The 25,608-nt window shown below is 45.6% G+C and overlaps 1 protein-coding gene and 2 long non-coding RNA genes across 6 annotated transcripts; 2 read left to right on the top strand and 1 right to left on the bottom strand.

The window, feature by feature from the left end:
- Nucleotides 1-893: 893 nt before the first annotated feature.
- LOC118370524 (S-methyl-5'-thioadenosine phosphorylase) lies at nucleotides 894-25,608 on the top strand. Of its 2 annotated transcripts, XM_052503947.1 has the most exons (9): nucleotides 919-1,230; nucleotides 1,637-1,723; nucleotides 4,610-4,668; nucleotides 4,938-5,008; nucleotides 5,228-5,395; nucleotides 18,834-18,936; nucleotides 19,423-19,662; nucleotides 23,495-23,620; nucleotides 24,355-25,608. In XM_052503947.1, the coding sequence occupies exons 3-9, from the start codon at nucleotides 4,651-4,653 to the stop codon at nucleotides 24,394-24,396; spliced, it is 768 nt and encodes a 255-aa protein (XP_052359907.1). In that variant the 5' UTR covers nucleotides 919-1,230; nucleotides 1,637-1,723; nucleotides 4,610-4,650; the 3' UTR covers nucleotides 24,397-25,608. The 2 variants fall into 2 exon arrangements, with proteins under 2 accessions (XP_052359906.1, XP_052359907.1); XM_052503946.1 differs by lacking the exon at nucleotides 4,938-5,008 and having other exon boundaries at nucleotides 894-1,230.
- LOC127920158 (uncharacterized) lies at nucleotides 9,170-12,486 on the bottom strand. The gene is made up of 6 exons (XR_008105269.1): nucleotides 12,389-12,486; nucleotides 12,131-12,232; nucleotides 11,961-12,069; nucleotides 11,186-11,212; nucleotides 9,395-9,516; nucleotides 9,170-9,231 (listed from the first exon to the last, which is right to left on the bottom strand). It is a non-coding gene; the product is annotated as an uncharacterized LOC127920158 (long non-coding RNA).
- On the top strand, nucleotides 13,662-15,126 carry LOC127920159 (uncharacterized). Of its 3 annotated transcripts, none has more exons than XR_008105270.1 (4): nucleotides 13,662-13,740; nucleotides 14,091-14,140; nucleotides 14,191-14,290; nucleotides 14,491-15,126. It is a non-coding gene; the product is annotated as an uncharacterized LOC127920159 (long non-coding RNA). The 3 variants fall into 3 exon arrangements; XR_008105271.1 differs by having other exon boundaries at nucleotides 13,737-13,890; XR_008105272.1 differs by lacking the exon at nucleotides 14,491-15,126 and having other exon boundaries at nucleotides 14,191-14,309.

The following is a 25,608-nucleotide window of genomic DNA, read 5'->3' as shown; positions in this document are numbered from 1 at the left end:
AATGCTGAGCTGTAGTCAATGAACAGCACTCACATAGGCATTCCTCTTGTCCATGTGGGAGAGAGCAGTGTAGAGTGCAATAGAGATTGCATCATCGGTGGATCTGTTGGGGCGGTATGTGAATTGGACTGGGTCCAGAATGTCTGGGATGATGGTGTTGATATTCACCATTACTAGCCTTTCAAAGCATTTCATGTTTACAGATGTGAGTGCTACAGGATGATAGTTGTTTACGAAGGCTGCCTTTGAGCTCTCAGGAGCAGGGACAATGGTGGTCCGCTTGAAACATGCCAGCTGGTCTGAGCATGCTCTGAAAATGCACCCTGGTATTCCATCTGTCCCAGCTGCCATGTGAGTGTTAACCAATTATGTGTATAAACTCTGGATTGCGAATGCCATGTATTGGACATTGAGAGGCTTTGAAGCCAACGTTTGGCCATATTGGCTCTCACTGGTAGGAGCAGCCCTCCATAGCAATTCATGGAATTCTACAGTATTTCAAATAAATGTTTCATGGACAAAATTACACCTATTTAATAAGTTTGTTGTTGTAGTGGGGGCATTAGCAATCTAAAAAAATATATACTTTAAGGAAAATGTTTTTATATATTTTGTCATGTTTTATTTGTATGTTTAACTCACATAATATAAGGTGTCTGTAATATAAAAAAGTAATGTAGGCATTAATAGTTAAACCACTGTTCCCCGTGCGCGGATGACGTAAATGTTGATTAATGCACCCCGCACCTCTCTGATTTAGAGGGGTTGGGTTAAAGTCAGTTGAATGCGTTCAGTTGTCTAACCGACTATGTATCCCGCTTTCCCTTCCACATAATGAATCCATTTCTGTGCTTCCAAAATATATGTTTTTACAACCGTGGGGGAGTGCGGATGGTTTCAACACAGCGCCCCCTCACAGTCATCTAGTGTTTATATAAATAATTGGCGTTAACTTAACAATTGCCCCAATGGTACAAATAAAGTTTGTTTTATGGATTCATTATAATGAATCTCAAAGTCTACAATCCATAACAAATTCGCCTCTAAAAGTTTCCCGACATTGTTTGAGTGAGAGTATTGTTCTGAGACGAGAGTCCACGTCCTGTACAAGTCATCGTATGACATAGGAGGAAGTGAAGGCAGCAGTTGCAAGATATAGTCATTTAGCCAGCTAATCTCAGATACGTTTTTTTTATCAGAGAAGATATGTCAGCAAGCATGCAAATTAAGGTAATAACGTTATCTTGTTAAAAGGTTTGACTTCTCGTGACAAACTGACCAATGCATTATGCACTAGCTAGAATGTTACAATTCTACATCGACACACGTGTCACATTATACTAGTATTAGCTAACCAGGATATAGCTAGTTCGCTAGCTAGCTATAGCTACACGGACAACGTTAAACTCAAATGTCTCAAGTATAAACTTTACAGCTTGCAGAACTAGTCAGTTCACTAGTAGCTAACTAACATAATGCTAGTAGGCATCCGCTAGCTGTCAAACTATCACGTATTTCACCATAGATAGCTACTGTGGAATGGTCATTGACATTACTCCACTTCGATGCACCTACCTAGCTATTAATTTATGTGACAGGTCAAGAGTGTGACTAATGACATGTATATTCTTGCCAGATTGGAATCATTGGAGGCTCTGGCCTTGATGACCCAGACATATTGGAGGGAAGGACTGAGAAATATGTAGACACACCTTATGGAAAGGTAAGTTCAAATTCTACATATTCTATGTGGTAGGCAGGCTGTCTCTGCTATGAACAAACAATCATGTGCACCTTTGAGTGATGCACGATATCGACATCTCCGCCATTTTCTGGATGCTAAAATTCAAATAGTTCTCCTAATTTCAGTGTGACAACTAGCATGTATAGTGTTGAGAATCATTGTACCATCCAAACCGCTGTGAAATATATTTTCCATAACCAAAAATATTTTATTTTCAGCTGTTTTGAAACTGGTATACACACACAGAACAGATGTACCGCTTCTTAGACTTGCTTTCAATGAGAATGACGGATCCATTTATATGTGAATTTGGTTGGGTACCACAAAAATGACATATTGCAGCTTTAAAATGACAAGTGCCACCAATCTTAGTCCTGAATGTGGCAATGCTTTCCATTGTGTACAGCACAGCCATTACTAACATAATATTGGACGAAGGGAGCCTAACATTACTCCATAGGCCAAGGACTTTGTGTCAGGTTTCCCCAACTGGCAGGCTGAATTTAGCCCTCGGGTGTAATGTTTGGCTCTGAGCAACAACAAAAAAGTTTTGAAATTATGTTGTAATCAAATATATATTTTTCGGGCTTCTTGCGGTCAATTTGCAGTTTACAAATGATTTGTACTTAAAGGGAAAGAAGATGCCTAGTCAGTTGCACAACTGAATGCATTCAACCGAAATGTCTTTCTCATTTAACCCAACCTCTCTGAATCAGACGTCCACTTCATTGGCGCCCAGGGAAATTAGCTGTTTGGGGTTAACTGCCTTGCTCAAGGGCAGAACGGCAGATCTTTCAACCTTGCTGGCTTGGGATTTCAAACAACAACCTTTCGGTTACTGGTCCAACGCTCTTAACTGCTAGGCTACCTGCCGCGGTTATGTTCCGGACCCGTGGCCATCTGCTAAAGAAGTAGATCAACGGTCCCTGACATACATGTTCTGTTTAAAGGGCAAATTAGCTCTGGAAGCAAAAACCGCTAAATGCGCCATCTAAATGTGAACCAAGGAAAGCCCCCCGGCCAAACCCTTCCCTAACCCGGACGGCGCTGGGCCAACTGTGTGCCGTCCTACAGCTGGCTGGGTTTGAACCCCAGGCTGTCGTGGCGGTTAAAACAGTCTACAGTAAGTACATATTTTCCATTTGTGAAATAATTGGATGTGATATGAATGCAGAGGGATTTATGTTCCTGTAACCGTACCGCATTGAGCCTCCCGAGTCTCAGATTGCTGTGCCACTCGGGAGGCTCAATTGTGGTATGGTTCTAGAAACATAAATCCTCTATTTGCATGTCACAAGAAAATATACACTTACTGTTTTAACACAGTTGCAGCAGACAGTATTTTTCAGTGACAACACATTTGTGGTGTCTGGGTGTCTGTCTTCCGTTTACACACAGGTGTTTGGAGACACCAATAGTTAATTAGCACAGGTAGTCCACTCTTTCTTCTGTCTGTTTTCAGTAAACATGGAAATATGGCTGTGTGGGAACCCTATAAAGTTGTGTATCAATTTAACCTTTTGTTTTATGCTTCCAAAACCATACCGCAAGCGATGCGTGTTCATTTTCAGACCGAGCGTAGTGGCTCTTAACAACACTCCCCTCTACAGACGACGCCTTTGTCCAATTATTCTTATGTGTAATGGAACTGAGTCATTACACATAAGTCATTGGCTATCTAGTGTGTGTAAGCCTAACTGTTAAGGAAGTGTAGTTTGTCAACTGGAGACGCACACAGTGTGTTGATTAGAGGTCGACCAATTATGATTTTTCAACGCCGATGTTATTCTGTTATAACTAAGTCTATGATTTGATAGAGCAGTCTGACTGAGCGATGGTATTGTTATGAAAACTTGAAATCGGCCCTAAATAATCGGTCGACCTCTAGTGTTGGTCCTGTGCAAAACTGATTTTTCTTTGTGTTATGAAAGATAAGGGGAATATCGGGATAGGTTTCGAAAACCAGTTTGAAAGTGATGTTTATTGACTTTTCTAAACGTTAAAACACAGCGACTGTAGTTCACATGGAGCCAAATGTGGACAAATGTAACCGAGAAGGGTTTTCCAGAGCTACATAGCCACGCACATTGACATAAAGCAAAATGGCCCTTGTCTCACGATTGTTGAATAAAATGATTTTTGATTTGGTCCTTCAGCTGGTCAAACTTTTTGACAAAATATCCACTGGAAAGTATTCTTAAACAGACTTCAAAACAGGGGTCTCAGAGCATGTGTGACAATCAAGATGTTTGCTCATGCATGTGATGCATGTATGTTAACCAAAGCCTTGCAGGTGTTTACATGGTTTTTTGCATGTGCCAGGGGATCGAAATTTCAACGGCAGTAGCCAGGTATAACATTTTGACCAGCTGAAGGACCAACCGCACAGATAACTGGTAGGATTATGGAAAATCTATTTCACAGGGGTTTAGATGCTACAATGATTCTCTACACTATACATTGCTTGTTTTGCCACAAACTAAAATTAGGCAAATTATTAGAACCAGGAAAGGGCAGTGTGATTTCCGCGTAGTGCATCTTTAAACTTAGAATTATTTACTTGACTTTTATACACCTATAAATTGACTCCTTAAAATAATTTAGTCTGTCAAGTTTGCCACCGGCGTGCTGCTGTAGGGAAGTAAAGCAGAAGTCGAATCCATCACTTCCGTTGTTTGGCTGTGTCCATAGCAACATTTTGAAAATGAGATGGATACCAATAATTGGTATAACAGTCTGGTTTATTAGGCAACACCAATCTCAGCGTTCCAGTGTAATGCCAATCTTTTTTTACCAACTGAAAACTGTGCCTTAGATTCTACCTAATAACATCTCTTCTCTTTTCCCCCCCGACAACCCAACCAGCCTTCAGATGCCCTTATAATGGGGAAGATCAAAAATGTTGAATGTGTGCTCCTTGCAAGGTAAGCAGTGGAATGAATTGGAGAATCTCAATTGCATTCTCTTTGTGTCCTCTCTCCTCACCTCCTTCTCAAAACCCATTGGAGGAGGATGAGGCGAGGAGAGAGGAAACGAGGAGTATGCATATTGAGATTCACCCGTGGAGAGATCCTAGGAGTACTGAACCAGATGAACTCCACCTCTGTTTCTTATGAATTTGTGCCATCTAGTGGCTGTGTGTTGCAATTTTAAAACTTATTAGACCTGATCTCTCTTCTCCAACACCCTACAGGCTAAACATTCCCCCAATACCAAATCCACCACTGGCCCTCTAGCTAACTTATGTAGATGTCTAATAATCAGGTAGGTATACTTAGAATGATTTTGTATGTGTTTTTTAAAAACACTTGCCCTTTTTAGAAGTGGAGTTTGTAAACGTATTGCTTAGCCTACACATACAAATCCTTTCAGAGATACAGAAGTTTCTAGTGGATTAGGTGCTATAGGAGTCAAATTAGAGATTCGTTTTCAGCCTTTGGTAAACACTGAACTATTCACACTCCACATTATACTGGTCCCTAGGCATGGGAGACAGCACACCATCATGCCAACTGACGTCAACTACCAGGCTAACATCTGGGCGTTGCGAGAGGAGGGCTGCACACATCTCCTGGTCACCACGGCCTGTGGTTCCCTCCGGGAAGAGATCCAACCAGGAGACATCGTCATCATCGACCAGTTTATAGACAGGTGAGGGCCAGTTTCCTAGGCCTGGAGTCCAGGACTCACAGAAGGTTGAATCCAGGCTTGAAATGAGAATGAAAGCAGTCTTTTGGACATGGTGGTTGCCAGTGGTTAGTTCAGTTGTTGTTGTCTATTGAGTGAGTCCAAATCCAATGCTTCCCTGGTATATGTACTGTTATGTACACTGAACAAAAATACAAACGCAACATATAAAGTGTTGGTTTCATGGGCTGAAATAAAAAAAACTCATTGTCCCTACGCAACAAAAACGTATTCCTCTCAGATTTTGTCCACAAATTTGGTTACATCCCCGTTCTCCTTAGCCAAAGATAATTGCAGGAATGTCCACTGGTGCTGTTGCCAGAGAATCGAATGGTAATTTCTCTACCATAAGCTGCCTCCAACTTCGTTTTAGAGAATTTGGCAGTACGTCCAACCGGCCTCACAAATGCAGACCACATTTTACCACGCTAGCCCAGGCTGGGCCTGGCTCCCCAGCGGGTGGGTCTGGCTCCCCAGCGGGTGGGCCTGGCTCCCCAGCGGGTGGGCCTGGCTCCCCAGCGGCTGGGCCTGGCTCCCCAGCGGGTGGGCCTGGCTCCCCAGCGGGTGGGCCTGGCTCCCCAGCGGGTGGGCCTGGCTCCCCAGCGGGTGGGCCTGGCTCCCCAGCGGGTGGGCCTGGCTCCCCAGCGGGTGGGCCTGGCTCCCCAGCGGGTGGGCCTGGCTCCCCAGCGGCTGGGCCTGGCTCCCCAGCGGCTGGGCCTGGCTCCCCAGCGGCTGGGCCTGGCTCCCCAGCGGCTGGGCCTGGCTCCCCAGCGGCTGGGCCTGGCTCCCCAGCGGCTGGGCCTGGCTCCCCAGCGGCTGGGCCTGGCTCCCCAGCGGCTGGGCCTGGCTCCCCAGCGGCTGGGCCTGGCTCCCCAGCGGCTGGGCCTGGCTCCCCAGCGGCTGGGCCTGGCTCCCCAGCGGCTGGGCCTGGCTCCCCAGCGGCTGGGCCTGGCTCCCCAGCGGCTGGGCCTACACCCTGCCCAGTCATGTGAAACCCATAGATTAAGGCCTAAAGCATTTATTTCAATTGACTGATTCCCTTATATGAACTGTAACTCAGTAAAATCTTTGAAATTGTTGCATGTTGCGTTTATATTTTTGTTCAGTATAGATATGGAGTAAAAGTCAAACGCAGCCTATCTGTAAATGCTATCAATTAAAAGTGTAGATATTGTTTAGGTTTCTACATACCTGATGGAGTATAAATAGAACGGTACATGTGTCATGGCAAAACAGAATGTTTGTAAAGCCATGGGGGTAGAATTACAGTCGGAATGACAAGTCATCAAGAGAGAATCTCAGTTATTTGAAGAATTATTCCCAAGTCACTATCTCTGAAATGGTCTGGTATGGCTCAGACAAGGATTTCTTCATCTCTCAACCATCTTTCTCCTGTTTAAGTTCAGACAGTGCGACATCTATCTCAACTGATAACATTTAAAAGAACTTGCAAGTTGTCCATTCTTTTCCCTTCCAAACAGTGACTGATGCTGAGTGTGTGTACAGTATTCCAACCTGGGGCAAGGCAACAACAAAGGCCTTGGTGTCAAACAGAAACAGACTCACATTACTCATCTCTGAAGGCCACGTTCTCTGACTGGTATTTCTGATAGTCAACGACTCAACTATCATCCCACGGCCAGCCACCGTTCATCTGTCTCATTTCCTCATTCCCTAAAAGAACCAATAAGAGAAGGAACGAGATTGTGTGTCATGATTGGTGGATAGTCGATGCTCTGAAACGGACTCTGCACTGAGGGCCCGGGACTTGGCGGAGTACAGCTGCCACGTGTGTCAAGTTGTGGCTAGAGCTGCGTCCTGAGAGGAAACCAACACTTTTTATGTTTTTATAGAACTGACAGGACTTATAGGGTTTTACGGGCTGCTGGTTTGAAACGGGGGTTTCTGTTTCTTTTTGTTCAATATGTGGTTTGCTAGTTTCTTGTGAAGGAGGAGGACAGTGAGGTTTTGAATGAACTGAGATGAGGTTGTTCTGTTGACTGGCTGTTTGATACCTTTTTGTAGGAAGTGCTTGTATTACCTGAAGCGTTGTGGAATGTGCTTAGGGTGTGAATTGTGACATACCGAATGTTCAGTGGGTCTATCCTCCATGTCGTAAGCTGTTTATAAGGTTCGACTGTGTTTTCAGTGAAAGCGAGGAACTAGAGAGAAATAGGCCTAGGTGGAAGGTTGCATCACAAATTGATCTCATTTGAATAAGGATGCAGTGAGGGAATCACGGGCAGTAAAACCATTATGACTGTTCAGTTTTGAATGTTATCACCTTTGTGTCAGTCTATGGGAATACATTTCAGTAACAGGTCGTTTTAATCCTTCAGCGTGAGTCATGTTTCCCACGGTTAGGATAGACCTCTGGACGGCCTTCAGTTGAGCAGCATAGTTTAGTAAACTGTGGCCAGATATGATATAATTTCAGCTCTAGGCCCAGAGAGGCAACAGCAGGGTCCCAACAGTCAGCGAAGCAGCATCTTGTTACTGTACGTACGTAGTCCTGCACCACACCTAGGAATCAACACACCATTCACAAGTGTCTCCTCTCTGGCCGTTCTCACTTTCATTAATAATGAAACAGAAATTAGACGCAGCACGTTCTCAGTAAGTTTGTCAGATATCTCTGTGGGATGATTCCCAGTTGAAAAATTTCCTCTGTGCTTGTTCCCTCTGTGCTTGTTCCCTCTGTGCTTGTTCCCTCTGCGCTTGTTCCCTCTGCGCTTGTTCCCTCTGCGCTTGTTCCCTCTGCGCTTGTTCCCTCTGCGCTTGTTCCCTCTGCGCTTGTTCCCTCTGCGCTTGTTCCCTCTGCGCTTGTTCCCTCTGTGCTTGTTCCCTCTGTGCTTGTTCCCTCTGTGCTTGTTCCCTCTGTGCTTGTTCCCTCTGTGCTTGTTCCCTCTGTGCTTGTTCCCTCTGTGCTTGTTTCCTCTGTGCTTGTTTCCTCTGTGCTTGTTCCCTCTGTGCTTGTTCCCTCTGTGCTTGTTCCCTCTGTGCTTGTTCCCTCTGTGCTTGTTCCCTCCTGGTTCAAGGGAAGCTCCAACCACGATTTCAGAACTCTTATCTGGAAATGTTGCTGCCCTAAACACATGTGATGGCCATCAGTTGTAGCACTGATAAAACATGCTGAATTTCAAGTTGTTTGGTGTCCCATTTTCTCTACTAGTAATAGACTAGACTATTCATTCTGGTGCACAAGCATTCATTGTTTTGATTGGATGGTATTTTTAGGACGATTATCCAATGTGTTTGCCTTAGCAAAGAAATACTGAATAAATGTAAGAAATAATGCATGCTCACCTATTTTACCCCCCCATCTCTAGATTCCAAGTTACCACACACAACTCTACCCATTATTCTATCAGAGTGGAACATAACTCCTCTCATTGTCCTGAGGGTGCTTTGCTGCATTGAATTGAATTGTCAGTAGAATTCTATGCAATGGACCGTAAATTGAGAATGTGTTCATGGGGCAGTCTTGTTGATTTGAGAGTGCAGTGCACACAAACAGCTTTGTCTCCAAGCGCTCTCCGTTGTCCAGTAAGTCAAAACGTAGTGCCTTGAATGAGAAGTAACGGATCATTTCTGCACCCCTCCCTCGGGATTGACACCTGACAATGACTCCACATCCTCTGTACCTGACATTGACTCCACATCCTCTGTGCCTGACATTGACTCCACATCCTCTGTACCTGACACCTGACATTGACTCCACATCCTCTGTACCTGACACCTGACATTGACTCCACATCCTCTGTGCCTGACACCTGACATTGACTCCACATCCTCTGTGCCTGACATTGACTCCACATCCTCTGTGCCTGACACCTGACATTGACTCCACATCCTCTGTACCTGACACCTGACATTGACTCCACATCCTCTGTACCTGACACCTGACATTGACTCCACATCCTCTGTGCCTGACACCTGACATTGACTCCACATCCTCTGTACCTGACATTGACTCCACATCCTCTGTGCCTGACATTGACTCCACATCCTCTGTGCCTGACACCTGACATTGACTCCACATCCTCTGTGCCTGACATTGTCTCCACATCCTCTGTGCCTGACACCTGACATTGTCTCTCCACATCCTCTGTGCCTGACACCTGACATGACTCCACATCCTCTGTGCCTGACACCTGACATTGTCTCCACATCCTCTGTGCTTGACACCTGACATTGACTCCACATCCTCTGTGCCTGACACCTGACATTGACTCCACATCCTCTGTGCCTGACACCTGACATTGACTCCACATCCTCTGTGCCTGACACCTGACATTGACTCCACATCCTCTGTGCCTGACACCTGACATTGTCTCCACATCCTCTGTGCCTGACACCTGACATTGTCTCCACATCCTCTGTGCCTGACATTGACTCCACATCCTCTGTGCCTGACACCTGACATTGACTCCACATCCTCTGTACCTGACATTGACTCCACATCCTCTGTGCCTGACACCTGACATTGACTCCACATCCTCTGTACCTGACATTGACTCCACATCCTCTGTGCCTGACACCTGACATTGACTCCACATCCTCTGTACCTGACATTGACTCCACATCCTCTGTGCCTGACACCTGACATTGACTCCACATCCTCTGTGCCTGACATCTGACATTGACTCCACATCCTCTGTGCCTGACCTGACATTGATTCCACATCCTCTGAACCTGACATTGATTCCACATCCTCTGTGCCTGACACCTGACATTGACTCCACATCCTCTGTACCTGACATTGATTCCACATCCTCTGTACCTGACATTGACTCCACATCCTCTGTGCCTGACACCTGACATTGTCTCCACATCCTCTGTACCTGACATTGATTCCACATCCTCTGTGCCTGACATCTGACATTGACTCCACATCCTCTGTGCCTGACATTGACTCCACATCCTCTGTGCCTGACACCTGACATTGACTCCACATCCTCTGTGCCTGACACCTGACATTGACTCCACATCCTCTGTGCCTGACACCTGACATTGACTCCACATCCTCTGTGCCTGACATTGACTCCACATCCTCTGTGCCTGACACCTGACATTGACTCCACATCCTCTGTGCCTGACACCTGACATTGACTCCACATCCTCTGTGCCTGACACCTGACATTGACTCCACATCCTCTGTGCCTGACACCTGACATTGACTCCACATCCTCTGTGCCTGACACCTGACATTGACTCCACATCCTCTGTGCCTGACACCTGACATTGACTCCACATCCTCTGTGCCTGACACCTGACATTGACTCCACATCCTCTGTGCCTGACATCTGACATTGACTCCACATCCTCTGTGCCTGACACCTGACATTGACTCCACATCCTCTGTGCCTGACATCTGACATTGACTCCACATCCTCTGTGCCTGACATTGATTCCACATCCTCTGTGCCTGACACCTGACATTGACTCCACATCCTCTGTGCCTGACACCTGACATTGACTCCACATCCTCTGTGCCTGACACCTGACATTGACTCCACATCCTCTGTGCCTGACACCTGACATTGACTCCACATCCTCTGTGCCTGACACCTGACATTGTCTCCACATCCTCTGTACCTGACATTGTCTCCACATCCTCTGTGCCTGACACCTGACATTGACTCCACATCCTCTGTGCCTGACACCTGACATTGACTCCACATCCTCTGTGCCTGACATTGACTCCACATCCTCTGTGCCTGACATTGACTCCACATCCTCTGTGCCTGACACCTGACATTGTCTCCACATCCTCTGTACCTGACATTGACTCCACATCCTCTGTGCCTGACATTGACTCCACATCCTCTGTGCCTGACACCTGACATTGACTCCACATCCTCTGTGCCTGACACCTGACATTGACTCCACATCCTCTGTGCCTGACATCTGACATTGACTCCACATCCTCTGTGACTGACATCTGACATTGACTCCACATCCTCTGTGCCTGACACCACATCCTCTGAACCTGACATTGACTTCCACATCCTCTGTGCCTGACACCTGACATTGTCTCCACATCCTCTGTGCCTGACATCTGATTCCACATCCTCTGTACCTGACATTGACTCCACATCCTCTGTGCCTGACACCTGACATTGACTCCACATCCTCTGTGCCTGACACTGACATTGACTCCACATCCTCTGTGCCTGACATCTGACATTGACTCCACATCCTCTGTGCCTGACATTGACTCCACATCCTCTGTGCCTGACACCTGACATTGATTCCACATCCTCTGTGCCTGACATCTGACATTGACTCCACATCCTCTGTGCCTGACACCTGACATTGACTCCACATCCTCTGTGCCTGACATCTGACATTGACTCCACATCCTCTGTGCCTGACATTGACTCCACATCCTCTGTGCCTGACACCTGACATTGACTCCACATCCTCTGTGCCTGACACCTGACATTGACTCCACATCCTCTGTGCCTGACACCTGACATTGACTCCACATCCTCTGTGCCTGACATTGACTCCACATCCTCTGTACCTGACACCTGACATTGACTCCACATCCTCTGTGCCTGACACCTGACATTGTCTCCACATCCTCTGTGCCTGACACCTGACATTGACTCCACATCCTCTGTGCCTGACACCTGACATTGACTCCACATCCTCTGTGCCTGACATTGACTCCACATCCTCTGTGCCTGACACCTGACATTGTCTCCACATCCTCTGTGCCTGACACCTGACATTGACTCCACATCCTCTGTGCCTGACACCTGACATTGTCTCCACATCCTCTGTGCCTGACACCTGACAATGACTCCACATCCTCTGTGCCTGACACCTGACATTGACTCCACATCCTCTGTACCTGACATTGACTCCACATCCTCTGTGCCTGACATTGTCTCCACATCCTCTGTGCCTGACACCTGACATTGACTCCACATCCTCTGTGCCTGACACCTGACATTGACTCCACATCCTCTGTGCCTGACACCTGACATTGACTCCACATCCTCTGTACCTGACATTGACTCCACATCCTCTGTGCCTGACATCTGACATTGTCTCCACATCCTCTGTGCCTGACACCTGACATGACTCCACATCCTCTGTGCCTGACACCTGACATTGACTCCACATCCTCTGTGCCTGACACCTTGACTCCACATCCTCTGTGCCTGACACCTGACATTGACTCCACATCCTCTGTGCCTGACACCTGACATTGATTCCACATCCTCTGTGCCTGACATCTGACATTGACTCCACATCCTCTGTGCCTGACATTGACTCCACATCCTCTGTGCCTGACACCTGACATTGACTCCACATCCTCTGTGCCTGACACCTGACATTGACTCCACATCCTCTGTGCCTGACACCTGACATTGACTCCACATCCTCTGTGCCTGACATTGACTCCACATCCTCTGTGCCTGACACCTGACATTGACTCCACATCCTCTGTGCCTGACATTGACTCCACATCCTCTGTGCCTGACATTGACTCCACATCCTCTGTGCCTGACACCTGACATTGACTCCACATCCTCTGTGCCTGACACCTGACATTGACTCCACATCCTCTGTGCCTGACACCTGACATTGACTCCACATCCTCTGTGCCTGACACCTGACATTGACTCCACATCCTCTGTGCCTGACATCTGACATTGACTCCACATCCTCTGTGCCTGACACCTGACATTGACTCCACATCCTCTGTGCCTGACACCTGACATTGACTCCAGTCCTCTGTGCCTGACATCTGACATTGACTCCACATCCTCTGTGCCTGACACCTGACATTGACTCCACATCCTCTGTGCCTGACACCTGACATTGACTCCACATGGTTTTGGACCTCTGTTCCTGACATTGACTCCACATCCTCTGTGCCTGACATTTCTCTGCACATTCCAAACCTCTGTGGCCTGACATTGGTTAGCCAGGGTCCTCTGTGCCTGTTCCAAACCCTCCTCTGTGCCTGACACCTGGTTAGACCAGGGTCCTCTGTCCTGTTCCAAAAACTGTTGGCCATCACCTCCAATTAGCCAGGTTGTCTCTGCTCCTGTTCCAAACCCTGTTGGCCAGTCTCTGGTTAGCCAGGGTGTGTCTGAACTAACATGTTCCAAACCCTGTTGGTCTTGTCTAGGTTAGCCAGGTGACCCTCAGCATATTTCTGGAAACCCTGTTGATTACCTGTCAGTGAGTTAGGGTTTTGCCCCCTGCTCCTGTTCCAAACCCTGTTGGCCTGTCTAGGTTAGCCAGGGTGTCTCTGCTCCTGTTCCAAACCCTGTTGGCCTGTCTAGGTTAGCCAGGGTTTCTCTGCTCCTGTTCCAAACCCTGTTGGCCTGTCTAGGTTAGCCAGGGTTTCTCTGCTCCTGTTCCAAACCCTGTTGGCCTGTCTAGGTTAGCCAGGGTGTCTCTGCTCCTGGTCCAAACCCTGTTGGCCTGTCTAGGTTAGCCAGGGTGTCTCTGCTCCTGGTCCAAACCCTGTTGGCCTGTCTAGGTTAGCCAGGGTTTCTCTGCTCCTGGTCCAAACCCTGTTGGCCTGTCTAGGTTAGCCAGGGTTTCTCTGCTCCTGGTCCAAACCCTGTTGGCCTGTCTAGGTTAGCCAGGGTTTCTCTGCTCCTGGTCCAAACCCTGTTGGCCTGTCTAGGTTAGCCAGGGTGTCTCTGCTCCTGTTCCAAACCCTGTTGGCCTGTCTAGGTTAGCCAGGGTTTCTCTGCTCCTGGTCCAAACCCTGTTGGCCTGTCTAGGTTAGCCAGGGTTTCTCTGCTCCTGTTCCAAACCCTGTTGGCCTGTCTAGGTTAGCCAGGGTGTCTCTGCTCCTGTTCCAAACCCTGTTGGCCTGTCTAGGTTAGCCAGGGTGTCTCTGCTCCTGGTCCAAACCATGTTGGCCTGTCTAGGTTAGCCAGGGTTTCTCTGCTCCTGGTCCAAACCCTGTTGGCCTGTCTAGGTTAGCCAGGGTTTCTCTGCTCCTGGTCCAAACCCTGTTGGCCTGTCTAGGTTAGCCAGGGTTTCTCTGCTCCTGGTCCAAACCCTGTTGGCCTGTCTAGGTTAGCCAGGGTTTCTCTGCTCCTGTTCCAAACCCTGTTGGCCTGTCTAGGTTAGCCAGGGTGTCTCTGCTCCTGTTCCAAACCCTGTTGGCCTGTCTAGGTTAGCCAGGGTGTCTCTGCTCCTGTTCCAAACCCTGTTGGCCTGTCTAGGTTAGCCAGGGTTTCTCTGCTCCTGGTCCAAACCCTGTTGGCCTGTCTAGGTTAGCCAGGGTGTCTCTGCTCCGCCGGTTGGCTGAGAGCATTAACGGTTCACCATGCCTCAGACGGTCTCTGTTCTCTCTCTCATTCACCACTGTAGCGTTGCACCACATTACAGTATGTGGTACTGACAGCTGATGTGTAGTGCTAAGATGAGGTACATTTTCCAAACTACAATGAGTGAGCGATACAATACATAGCATAATTATAGTCTCTCTGCTTTAACTGACAGTAGCCAATGTTCCTCCTCGGGAGTCTTGTTGACATTGACAACAGTAGGTTATTTCTCAATCGTGGCATTTATGGAATATTCTACATTCACGTTTTAATTGGGTGGTGAGGGAATAGTCTCTCTGCTTTAACTAACAGTAGCCAATGTTCCTCCTCGTCAATGTCAACAAGACTCCCAACAGTAGGTTATTTCTTAATCGTGGCATTTATGGAATATTCTACGCTCCCGTTTTAGTTGGGTGGGGAGGGGTGGGTTAGTATGCATTTCCTGTATAGAATGGTCCTGGAATGCCATGCTGTCTCAGCATTTCTGGAATGTAAGGTCACTCTGTATGGTAAACCAACCTCACCGTTTAGTAGTCGGCTCATGTGCACTCACTCTGACTATGATGTACCGGTTCTTCACAATGTTCTCTGTAACAGCTGATTTACTCTGTTAATGATGTGGACACTGGAGAGACTTGTTAGCAGAGCTTCACTGAGCTCTCACTGTGACACCCAAAGCAGAAATGGGTCATTGTATGTGTTGTGTAACTTCAAGCCTCAGTAAGAAATCATCTCCATTTACTGGTGTGACCAAAGGACTCATTGGCTCCTGTCAGTGTCCGTACAGTCTTAATATGTGTTCCTCCTGTCAGTGTCACTACAGTCTAAATATGTGTTCCTCCTGTCAGTGTCACTACAGTCTAAATATGTGTTCCTCCTGTCAGTGTCACTACAGTCTAAATATGTGTTCCTCCTGTCAGTGTCCGTACATACAGTCTAAATATGTGTTCCTCCTGTCAGTGTCCGTACAGTCTAAATATGTGTTCCTCCTGTCAGTGTCACTACAGTCTAAATATGTGTTCCTCCTGTCAGTGTCCGTATGTACAGTCTTAATATGGGTTCCTCCTGTCAGTGTCCGTACGTACAGTCTAAATATGTGTTCCTCCTGTCAGTGTCCGTACGGTCTAAATATGTGTTCCTCCTGTCAGTGTCCGTACGGTCTAAATATGTGTTCCTCCTGTCAGTGTCCGTACGGTCTAAATATGTGTTCCTCCTGTCAGTGTCCGTACGGTCTAAATATGTGTTCCTCCTGTCAGTGTCCGTACGGTCTAAATATGTGTTCCTCCTGTCAGTGTCCGTACAGTCTAAATATGTGTTCCTCCTGTCAGTGTCCGTACAGTCTAAATATGTGTTCCTCCTGTCAGTGTCACTACAGTCTAAATATGTGTTCCTCCTGTCAGTGTCCGTACGGTCTAAATATGTGTTCCTCCTGTCAGTGTCCGTACAGTCTAAATATGTGTTCCTCCTGTCAGTGTCACTACAGTCTAAATATGTGTTCCTCCTGTCAGTGTCACTACAGTCTAAATATGTGTTCCTCCTGTCAGTGTCCGTACGGTCTAAATATGTGTTCCTCCTGTCAGTGTCCGTACGGTCTAAATATGTGTTCCTCCTGTCAGTGTCCGTACAGTCTAAATATGTGTTCCTCCTGTCAGTGTCACTACAGTCTAAATTAATGTGTTCCTCCTGTCAGTGTCCGTACGTACAATCTTAATGTGTTCCTCCTGTCAGTGTCCGTACGTACAGGCTTAATATGGGTTCCTCCTGTCAGTGTCCGTAGGGTCTTAATATGCGTTCCTCCTGTCAGTGTCCGTACGTACAGTCTTAATATGTGTTCCTCCTGTCAGTGTCCGTACGGTCTAAATATGTGTCCCTACGGTCTAAATATGTGTTCCTCCTGTCAGTGTCCCTACAGTCTAAATATTTCCTAGTAACATGAGGACAAGGAGTTGTCTTTCTAAGCTTGCCTTTCCTCAGTGTATCGTTTAGGCGGTAGGTAGCTTCAGGGCCCGGGGTAGCACCTCACAGCAGCCGGTTTCTGGGCTTGCTCATTTGAGCAGAGACCGGGTAGAGAGAGTGTGTGAGGGAGGGGCATGTAGAACTGGAATGTGGCCTGGGTGGAACCCTGACTCAGCGCCACAGCTCTGGAATCTGGAGGGCAGCTGCCTGTCGGCATGGCGACAAATGTTAAATGCTGGCTCAGTCCATCCTCACCACCCCTTGAAATATGATATGTATAATCATGGTAGCAATTGAAATGAAACAGTTCAAAGATCATGGGGAAAATATTAGACAAGTTGAAGACACAACAGTTCTCCTGACACGAGACTGAATCCAAACATTACACTGTTATGTGCATTTTACATTTACTGTACTTTTCGCCACATTTGTTAATAACAATCGGATCATATTCTGGATACATTCAGTAACATGATAAGAATATTCCTGGAGAATGTGGGGTAGGTGCAACACAAGACAAAAAAATGGGTTTAAGTGAGCGGACTAACTGGTTTCTCCAAGTGGCCACACACCTTTCCAAAGTGTACACCGTTCATATGTAATTTCAATGCACTTTATGACGAGTCTTTTTGAGCTCTTCTAGCTGTGCTGTTGAGGAACTAGAGCAGCACACTTGTAGTTGTTTGGAACACAGCCCTGCATCCCCGCCATCACACAACTAAGGTTTACGCAATCAAAAAACGCTCCATTATAAATTGCATCTGGGACAGGTGGGCATGATTTAAAAGCTGTTCTATTGTCAACATGGCTAACATGATATCAACGCTCAATTTACTATAATCCTCAACGTCTCATCTTTCAAAATACATTGAGTCCTCTTATTTACAGCATTTCCTTCACTCAAGACAAAACATGTGCAAAGGTGTCCCAATTAGCAGGAGGTATGGGGACAACGTGTCAGTCAAACCCATACAGTGCTGAGCTCTGTCATTTTATAACATGTTACTTGTACAGCCACTCAAATCTAATTTAGGCATTTATCAGTGCCCAAATCTGCCATTTTCAATCTGTAATACGGGTGCGAGTGTAAAGGGTTAACGAGTCGCCTCCTCCTCCTCTTAAGGGTTTTGGGGGATTCCATGCAGTAATTCCCAGATTTAGTCCACATTGCTAAACAGTTTGGCTCGTTTCAATGTCTGCAGCCATGAAATATCTTATTTTATTCTCAGTTTCTATGGAGATTTGTTTGTCTTATGTATTGTGAGGGCCAGTTGTTGCAAAGCACTGGCTTGTTATTAAAAGACCCTGATCCATTCAGCATGTATTAGTCATTGTGATGACTACTTGTGGATGAGAAACACTTAGTTTTTTTGCTACAGTGACAGGATGAATGCCTTTCACATTCAGACACCATTGTTGCCACATTGCACAACTCTAACCTTGAAAGAGAGAAAAATACCAACATTTACCGTAGAATTTAGTCACTCTGGGCCTACCCTGTAAGAATGTAGTCTATTTATAGGATCCTAGAATGTATTTGATAAAGTATTTTATGCACTGCGAGGAAACTAAAAAGTCAGACAGGAAGTGAAGTGTTAAACGGAAGAGAAATTCTCCCAAGTTCTCATTTTTATCACCAGAATAACTGCTAGCAGGTACATTTTTCTTGTTTTGCCCCCTGAATGAGTCATGGTAGCAGAGTTCTTCTTGTTTTGACCTCTGAGTGAGACATGGTAGCAGAGTTCTTCTTGTTTTGACCCCTGAGTGAGACATGGTAGCAGAGTTCTTCTTGTTTTGACCCCTGAGTGAGACATGGTAGCAGAGTTCTTCTTGTTTTGACCCCTGAGTGAGACATGGTAGCAGAGTTCTTCTTGTTTTGACCCCTGAGTGAGACCTGGTAGCAGAGTTCTTCTTGTTTTGACCCCTGAATGAGACATGGTAGCAGAGTTCTTCTTGTTTTGCCCCTGAGTGAGACATGGTAGCAGAGTTCTTCTTGTTTTGACCCCTGAATGGACATGGTAGCAGAGTTCTTCTTGTTTTGCCCCTGAGTGAGACATGGTAGCAGAGTTGTTGAACCCAACCCTTGTCACTGACCTGTCATTTCCTGTGTGTCCTCCCTCCCTCCCTCCCAGGACGACAAAGAGGGCCCAGACGCTGTACGACGGGCGGCCCACCAGTCCTCCAGGCGTGTCTCACATCCCCATGGCTGAGCCCTTCTGCACCCGGACCAGGGAGGTCAGTGTCCATGGCCCCGTTCCAAATCAACCACTAGCACTTTGACCGGTGTCTGTGGCCTGGTTCCAAATCAACCCCTGCCACTACAATGTTGTAGTGGTGGGTGTTGCCTGCTGGGGAGTGAGTGAATGTTATGTCATTGGAACACAGGATGCTTGTGAGGGGAGGACTGCTCATAAATGGCTGGAACGGAGTAAATGGAATGGTATTGAATACCTGGAAACTATGTGTTTGATGTTTGATACTGTTCCATTCATTCTGTTCCAGCCATTACTATGAGCCTGTCCTTCCCAATTTAAGGTGCTACCAGCAGCCTGTGCATTGGAACTTTTGATTGCTGTTTTTGGTGTATAGTGAGGCTTTGCATTGTTACAAATATTTACTTATTTCTAAGTGTTCATAAAACACACAAACATGGGCATTGACAAAAACACTGACCACTCTCTCCTAGAAAATGACGTCACGCCTCTCCCTCCCCATGCCCAGGTGCTGCTGGAGGTGGCGCGCGGCCTGGGGGTGAAGTGCCACCCGCAGGGTACGGTGCTCACCATCGAGGGCCCTCGCTTCTCGTCGCGTGCCGAGAGCCTGATGTTCCGCCAGTGGGGTGCCGACGTTATTAACATGACCAGCGTGCCCGAGGTGGTCCTCGCCAAGGAGGCGGGCCTTTGCTATGCTAGCATCGCCATGGCCACCGACTACGACTGCTGGAAGGAGCATGAGGAGGCTGTGAGTTCTTTTGTTTTGTGTGGAAATTCCCTCCCCATCTTATTTTTTTAATTGATTGTATGCTCTGATGAAGGTCTTGCGACTGAAAGCTTAGCCTTATTTTTTTAATTGATTGTATGCTCTGATGAAGGTCTTGCGACTGAAAGCTTAGCCTTATTTTTTTAATTGATTGTATGCTCTGATGAAGGTCTTGCGACTGAAAGCTTAGCCTTATTTTTTTAATTGATTGTATGCTCTGATGAAGGTCTTGCGACTGAAATCTTAGCCTTATTTTTTTTTTGTTCACCTTTTATTTAACCAGGTAGGCCAGTTGAGAACAAGTTCTCATTTACAACTGCGAACTGGCCAAGATAAAGCAAAGCAGTGTGACACAGACAACAGAGTTACACATGGAGTAAACAATAAACAAGCCAATAACACAATAAACAAGGCAATGACACAGTAGAAAAAAAGAAAGTCTATATACAGTGTGTGCAAAATGCAATGAAATGTATGCATTGATCCTGAGTGTGTGGAGATTTTATTCCATGACATTTATTGATAGGAAAGTTAGTATGAGAGGACAGGGAAGACCGGAAGAGAGTGTCAAACACGCAGTAGGATGGATACGCACTGACGCCCAACGCCGACAGTGGCTTGCAACCGCTAGTCAGCTACCCAGGCCGCAGGAAGAAGCGTTTACCCACGTGTGTGTGTGAAGTTCTGTAACTGTTTCGAGGAGAGATGTTTTGGAATGTCCTCAATTTTCAGTTGCACCACAACACAGGTTATCTGGAAAATTGTTATACAAATGCACCCGTTTCACTAAGATGACGCATTCATGTACTGCATGTGGTCAATTGTCTTGTTACTTGGTAATATGTCTTACATCCGCTTTCACGGCAGTTGGACATTTCCAACTGAAATATTAGGCAAAAATGAGTGACTAAGAACTGAAATGCGTCAGAGCTTTTTATTTTTACCACAGTAAAACACTGTGCTTTCATTTTTTCAATTTCTCAGGGCTCCGGACTTTTCCACCACATTCTTGACAAGGTGACATGACATTTTCCCTCACGTGGTATTTAGAGTCAAATCAAATGTAGGTTAGAGGTCACCGTCAATGAATTCCATGAACACTTTTCATAGAACGATTTCTCCCTGAATTTTGAGAACTAGCCTTTTTTCCTTAATATCCTGTGTGTGTAGTTAGTCACTTCTCCATCAGTGAGAGCCATTGTTTGGTAGTGTGTCTAAAACGTTTGTGACATGAGGGCTGAAGTGACCGTTCCGTTTTACGGCTCTCTACGTGTACTCCAGCTGTCACACTGACCTAGAGGTCGACTCATTCTGATTTAAATGCATTTATATTCGTACATAAACAAAGCAGGAATTCAAAATGTCTCAAGTTAATGACTAAATAGTCACATGCCTTTGTCACAAAGCTGTAGCAAAACAAATGCAAATAGTATTTTTCGGGATTTGAAATTGCACAATGACATTTTGTCTGGTATAAATTTACTCCTCGTCAGCATTTTACAGGCAACTGTTTACGTTTCTAATTCTTCCGCCTGATTATTATATCACTCTGAAGTACCACATGCATGCGCGCGCGCACACACACACACACACACACACACACACACACACACAACAGCTTCCGAGTGAGTGACTGTCACCCACTATCCAGTTGATAAATTATGTCTGGGGGAGGCTCGGCTTCCCCTTCCTAGTTCCTGCAGCTGACCTCCTGGCCACCCCTCCCCCTCCTTCCCCCTCCTGTTGCACACCCTCTCGCCACATCCTTCCGCCCTATCTACGCCTTCCCTCGCTGTGAGCCTGCCAGCCTCCGGTGTGAGTCCTGCCAGCTGAGGTTGAGTCACCGGTATACAGTTGTCCACAGGGCCTGAGAGATCACAACAAAACAGACCCTCAGTTCAGGGGTGTGTTCATTAGGGCACACAACAACAACAACAAAAGTGTTTTGCTGGTCACATGTTGTGGTCACTGTGCTACATTTCACAAAGTAACGTGGTCTTATGTTGTAGTGTATCAATCATTAAAAGGTTGTATAAGTGAATGTCCCTTGAGGAGTTCCATGGTAACATACTATCTTGGGTGGCACACCCCAACTGTATCGTCTTGTTATAAACGGCATGCTGTCTGGAGCTGCATGGCATTTAGCCTAGTCGACTGAGTGTAGGAACAATTTCTCTGAATTCATCATAGTAGTTATCTCAATGTAGCCAATAATACATGTATGATTAGATCAAATTGTTTACATGTTTTGCTCCAATCTAAATGTTCATAGTGAAAAGGATTGTTTACCATGTTTATCTTATCCTGTGGAGTCATGGCTTTGTAGCCGTATGTATTATAATGGGGTTCTATCATTATTTACTGTACTGTAAGTAGCTATATGTATCACAGCTTGATGCAGCCCTTGCTTGGTCAAAAGTAGTGCACTAAATAGGTGACCAGGTGCTATTTGGGATATAATCTTGATGTCATTGGAGCTGCTGTGTCCAAAGTCTCCATGGACACATCACTCTCTGTCTGACAGAGATTGATACCACTCTCTGTGTTTCAGTTATTGTCATTACCACTGATGATGGAGTGAAGGACAGGGGTAGGTAATTACACAACAAGCAAGGGTTTAACAGACCATTAGATTATCTTTAGTGATTTTCATACTCCCTTTTACTTGAGCTGTTAGCTATACCATGCTTTAAGGAGTACAGGTGTTTCATATGGTCTTATTTTATAGTCTTATCCTATAGAAATCACTCCACGGGCTAGCTGCCATTGTTTAAAGAGGATGGGCCTGGCTTTCAGAGCACCCCGTATTACACCCTGCAAGGTGTAAATCCTAAAACGCACGAAGGCTCAAAACACATGGAAAACGTAGTATGAAATAAATGCCTGCTATTGAACCATGCTCATTGCGCACTCAAACTGAACCTGTAGGCTACAGTACAGTGTAGGATGTCTGTGTGAACTGGGCTAAGAGCTTTAATTCACAGATGAGTTTATTTTGTACCTCACAATATTTCAACTGAGGCTTAGGTTGAAAAAAATAAAAATTGGGCCCAAGTTCAAAATGAAGTTGACGTTCGAATGCGGTTGCCTGGAGACAATAAGACGGGTAAGAAAGGAAAGTGAAAGTAACGTCGACAGTAGCTCCAGGTCTTAACGTGTCCGACCGGCTCTGTGACTGTCCAGGCGTGGCACGACGATCTCTCACGATGACTGTCAGTTTACTGAGGTGAATTTTCATCAGCAATAGCAATGGGCGATAATATCATGGATTAAGTAAACGCATGTAATTACACAAGCAATGTATTTGTGTGTTCAGGAGGGCGTTTTTGTTGTCAGTTTCCACAGATAATTATTTTTTATGAAGCGCCTGCTTCGAACAGCCTTGGTTATACTGTAAAAACAAACTTTGAATATATATAAAAAATGTAACCCTTTATCGAGACAAGTAAGTTATTATTTACAATGACGGCCAAATGCAGCTTCGATTCGAACCAGGTACTGCAGTGGAGCTTCTTGCACTGCGCCACTCGGGAGATAATATTACTCTTATTAAAATGAAAGAGAAAAAATGGTGTAGCAGCCCTGATATTGACAAGAAGAAAATGTTCACATTTTTATTAATAACCCAACGTTTTGACAACGGTATTTTATAAATGTTTGCGTCTCACATTGTGAGGCACCTCCTTTGGTCTTGCAAGTGTTTAAGGCTGTCAGTCGCCATCTTTCTCCATATTCAGAATGTGACTAGAATTTACCGAGTTAAGCACCTCAATCCCAAAACGTATTCATTAAATGTATTTCCTGGCTGTACCAGGTCTGCGTCGACAACGTCCTGAAGACTATGAAGGAGAATGCCAACAAGGCCAGCAGTATCCTGCTCACTGCTATTCCCCTGATCTGCACCCAGGAGGACTGGACCCACACCATAAAGGCTCTGAAGGTAAGATTTACCATTGTAATGTACCCAGGTTCCTCTCTGGGGGGGTAAATAGAATTATGTATAATTAAACATTTATCCTCAGGCAATTAAGTGCTTTATTTTTTTCCTTCTTACCAAGCAACGTGCAATCATATGGGTTTGTAGGAGAGCTGGTGCTGTTCAGTGTCTTTCTACTAGGTCAAATGCTCAGTAAGCACATTCTCACTGAGTTACTCACTGCTTATTCACAGTTACTCACTGCTGAGTTGGCCTGCATCCACATTGGACAGTTATTGGGTGATAAAATGACCTGTCTTGATGCCTCCATGTTAGGCTTCTGGTCTGTATTTAAAGGGGATGTATTTTAGGACGTCTAGCTCTGAATCTAGTGAATCCTGCTTATATAACTAATGGAATAGTCCCAAAAGTGATAAGAAATAAATGCTATGGGAACCCAGGTCTGGTGTTCAAGGTGATTTCCCTCAGGACACCTGGCTCTGAACCCAATGAGCCATAATGTAAAAGCCCTTAGGCTTACCCTCGCTTCGTTATTCATCCTCAATGACACTTCAGTCAGTGAGATGGTGACTAATTTGACGTGCTAAACAGACATTCCAGTATGGCAGTCTTCGTGAAGCAAACACTCAAAACAAACGTATTAGTTTGTTTTACTAACAGATTGCGATATGTATATTTTCTAAACTGTTTTTGTTAGTACCTCTGCTACTATTTAGTGTGTGTTTGGTTTCTTTCAGACAACAGCCCAATCCTCAATAATGCTACCAAAACAACATTGAGAACCACCGAAAAGCCTCTCGCCACCCCTGTATATCAGAGAATGACTTGCAACACACCAGCCACCAATACCAACAATGGATTCATCTCTCTCTCGATTCCTCATCAGTGAATCACAAGAAAGTGCCTGATATGCATGTTTTCATTATTGTACATTTGCCAGGATTTCACAACACATTTGAGTAACATTACATCGTTTGCCAGAAGCATACCATTCTGCATCCCACTGCTGGCTTGCCTCTGAAGCTAAGCAGGGTTGTTCCTGGATGGGAGACCAGATGCTGCTGGAAGTGGTGTTGCAGGGTGAATAGGAGGCATTCTTTCTTCTGGTCCAAAAAAAAGGTCCCAATGCCTCAGGGCAGTGATTGGGGAAATTTCCCTGTGTAGGGTGCCGTCTTTCAGATAGGTAGATAGGTGTCCTGAGAGCCACTGTTTCACTGTTTGTATACTGTTCAGCCATGTTTTCATACTGTAGATACATTCTAAAATGTAACTATGCATTAAAGTATGTCTTATGTCTTCTGAAAGAAAGGTTAAAGGACTTAGTTGGTTGTTTTCATGGACTGTTTGTAACCGGTATGGTCTGTACATGTAGGTCTATGACCAACAAGACTTTTGCACCGAGTATAATTGGAACAGGACATTCAATCAAAAGCAACTGCCACTTCCGTTGATAAAGCCTCAAGCCTGTTTATCCGGCTTTGGGGTGAAGTTTAGTTTAGGTACATATCTAGGATCAGCTTCCCCAATCCTAACCATTTAGTGGGAGAAATGCTAAACTGGCTGAAGACCAACTTCACCATACTGTTTTTCCACTTTGTTGCCCTGAAACAAGGTCAAACCACATTGTTGATAGATTCGTGGCTCTTTTCTCCTAATTATTAGGTGAGGGAATAGTGGATTCATGGCTCATATACTTTCCATAAAATAAAAGGCCTTGTTTCATTAAGAAAGACTTCCACTGAGGGCATTATCCATCTGTGACGGGATCATCCAAAACTATCTTCAAAACACTTCATGTTAACCTAGCACTTATTTTTACATGGATTCACAGCTGCAGTATTATAATGTGCTAATAGGGTTCACTTCAGGAAGTAGGCTTAACAGTCAACATGATGGTGGATATTCAGTTACGATTGTGTTCGACTGCATGTACAAATGGTCAAATGTGTTTGCAAGTGTAACAAAATCAATAAAGTTATGTAGATTGGAAA

Source organism: Oncorhynchus keta, unplaced genomic scaffold (genome assembly GCF_023373465.1).
Source record: "Oncorhynchus keta strain PuntledgeMale-10-30-2019 unplaced genomic scaffold, Oket_V2 Un_contig_18517_pilon_pilon, whole genome shotgun sequence".
NCBI classification, from domain to species: Eukaryota; Metazoa; Chordata; class Actinopteri; order Salmoniformes; family Salmonidae; genus Oncorhynchus; species Oncorhynchus keta.
Note: the sequence above shows the minus strand (reverse complement) of the source record. Positions and strands in the feature narration are given on the sequence as shown.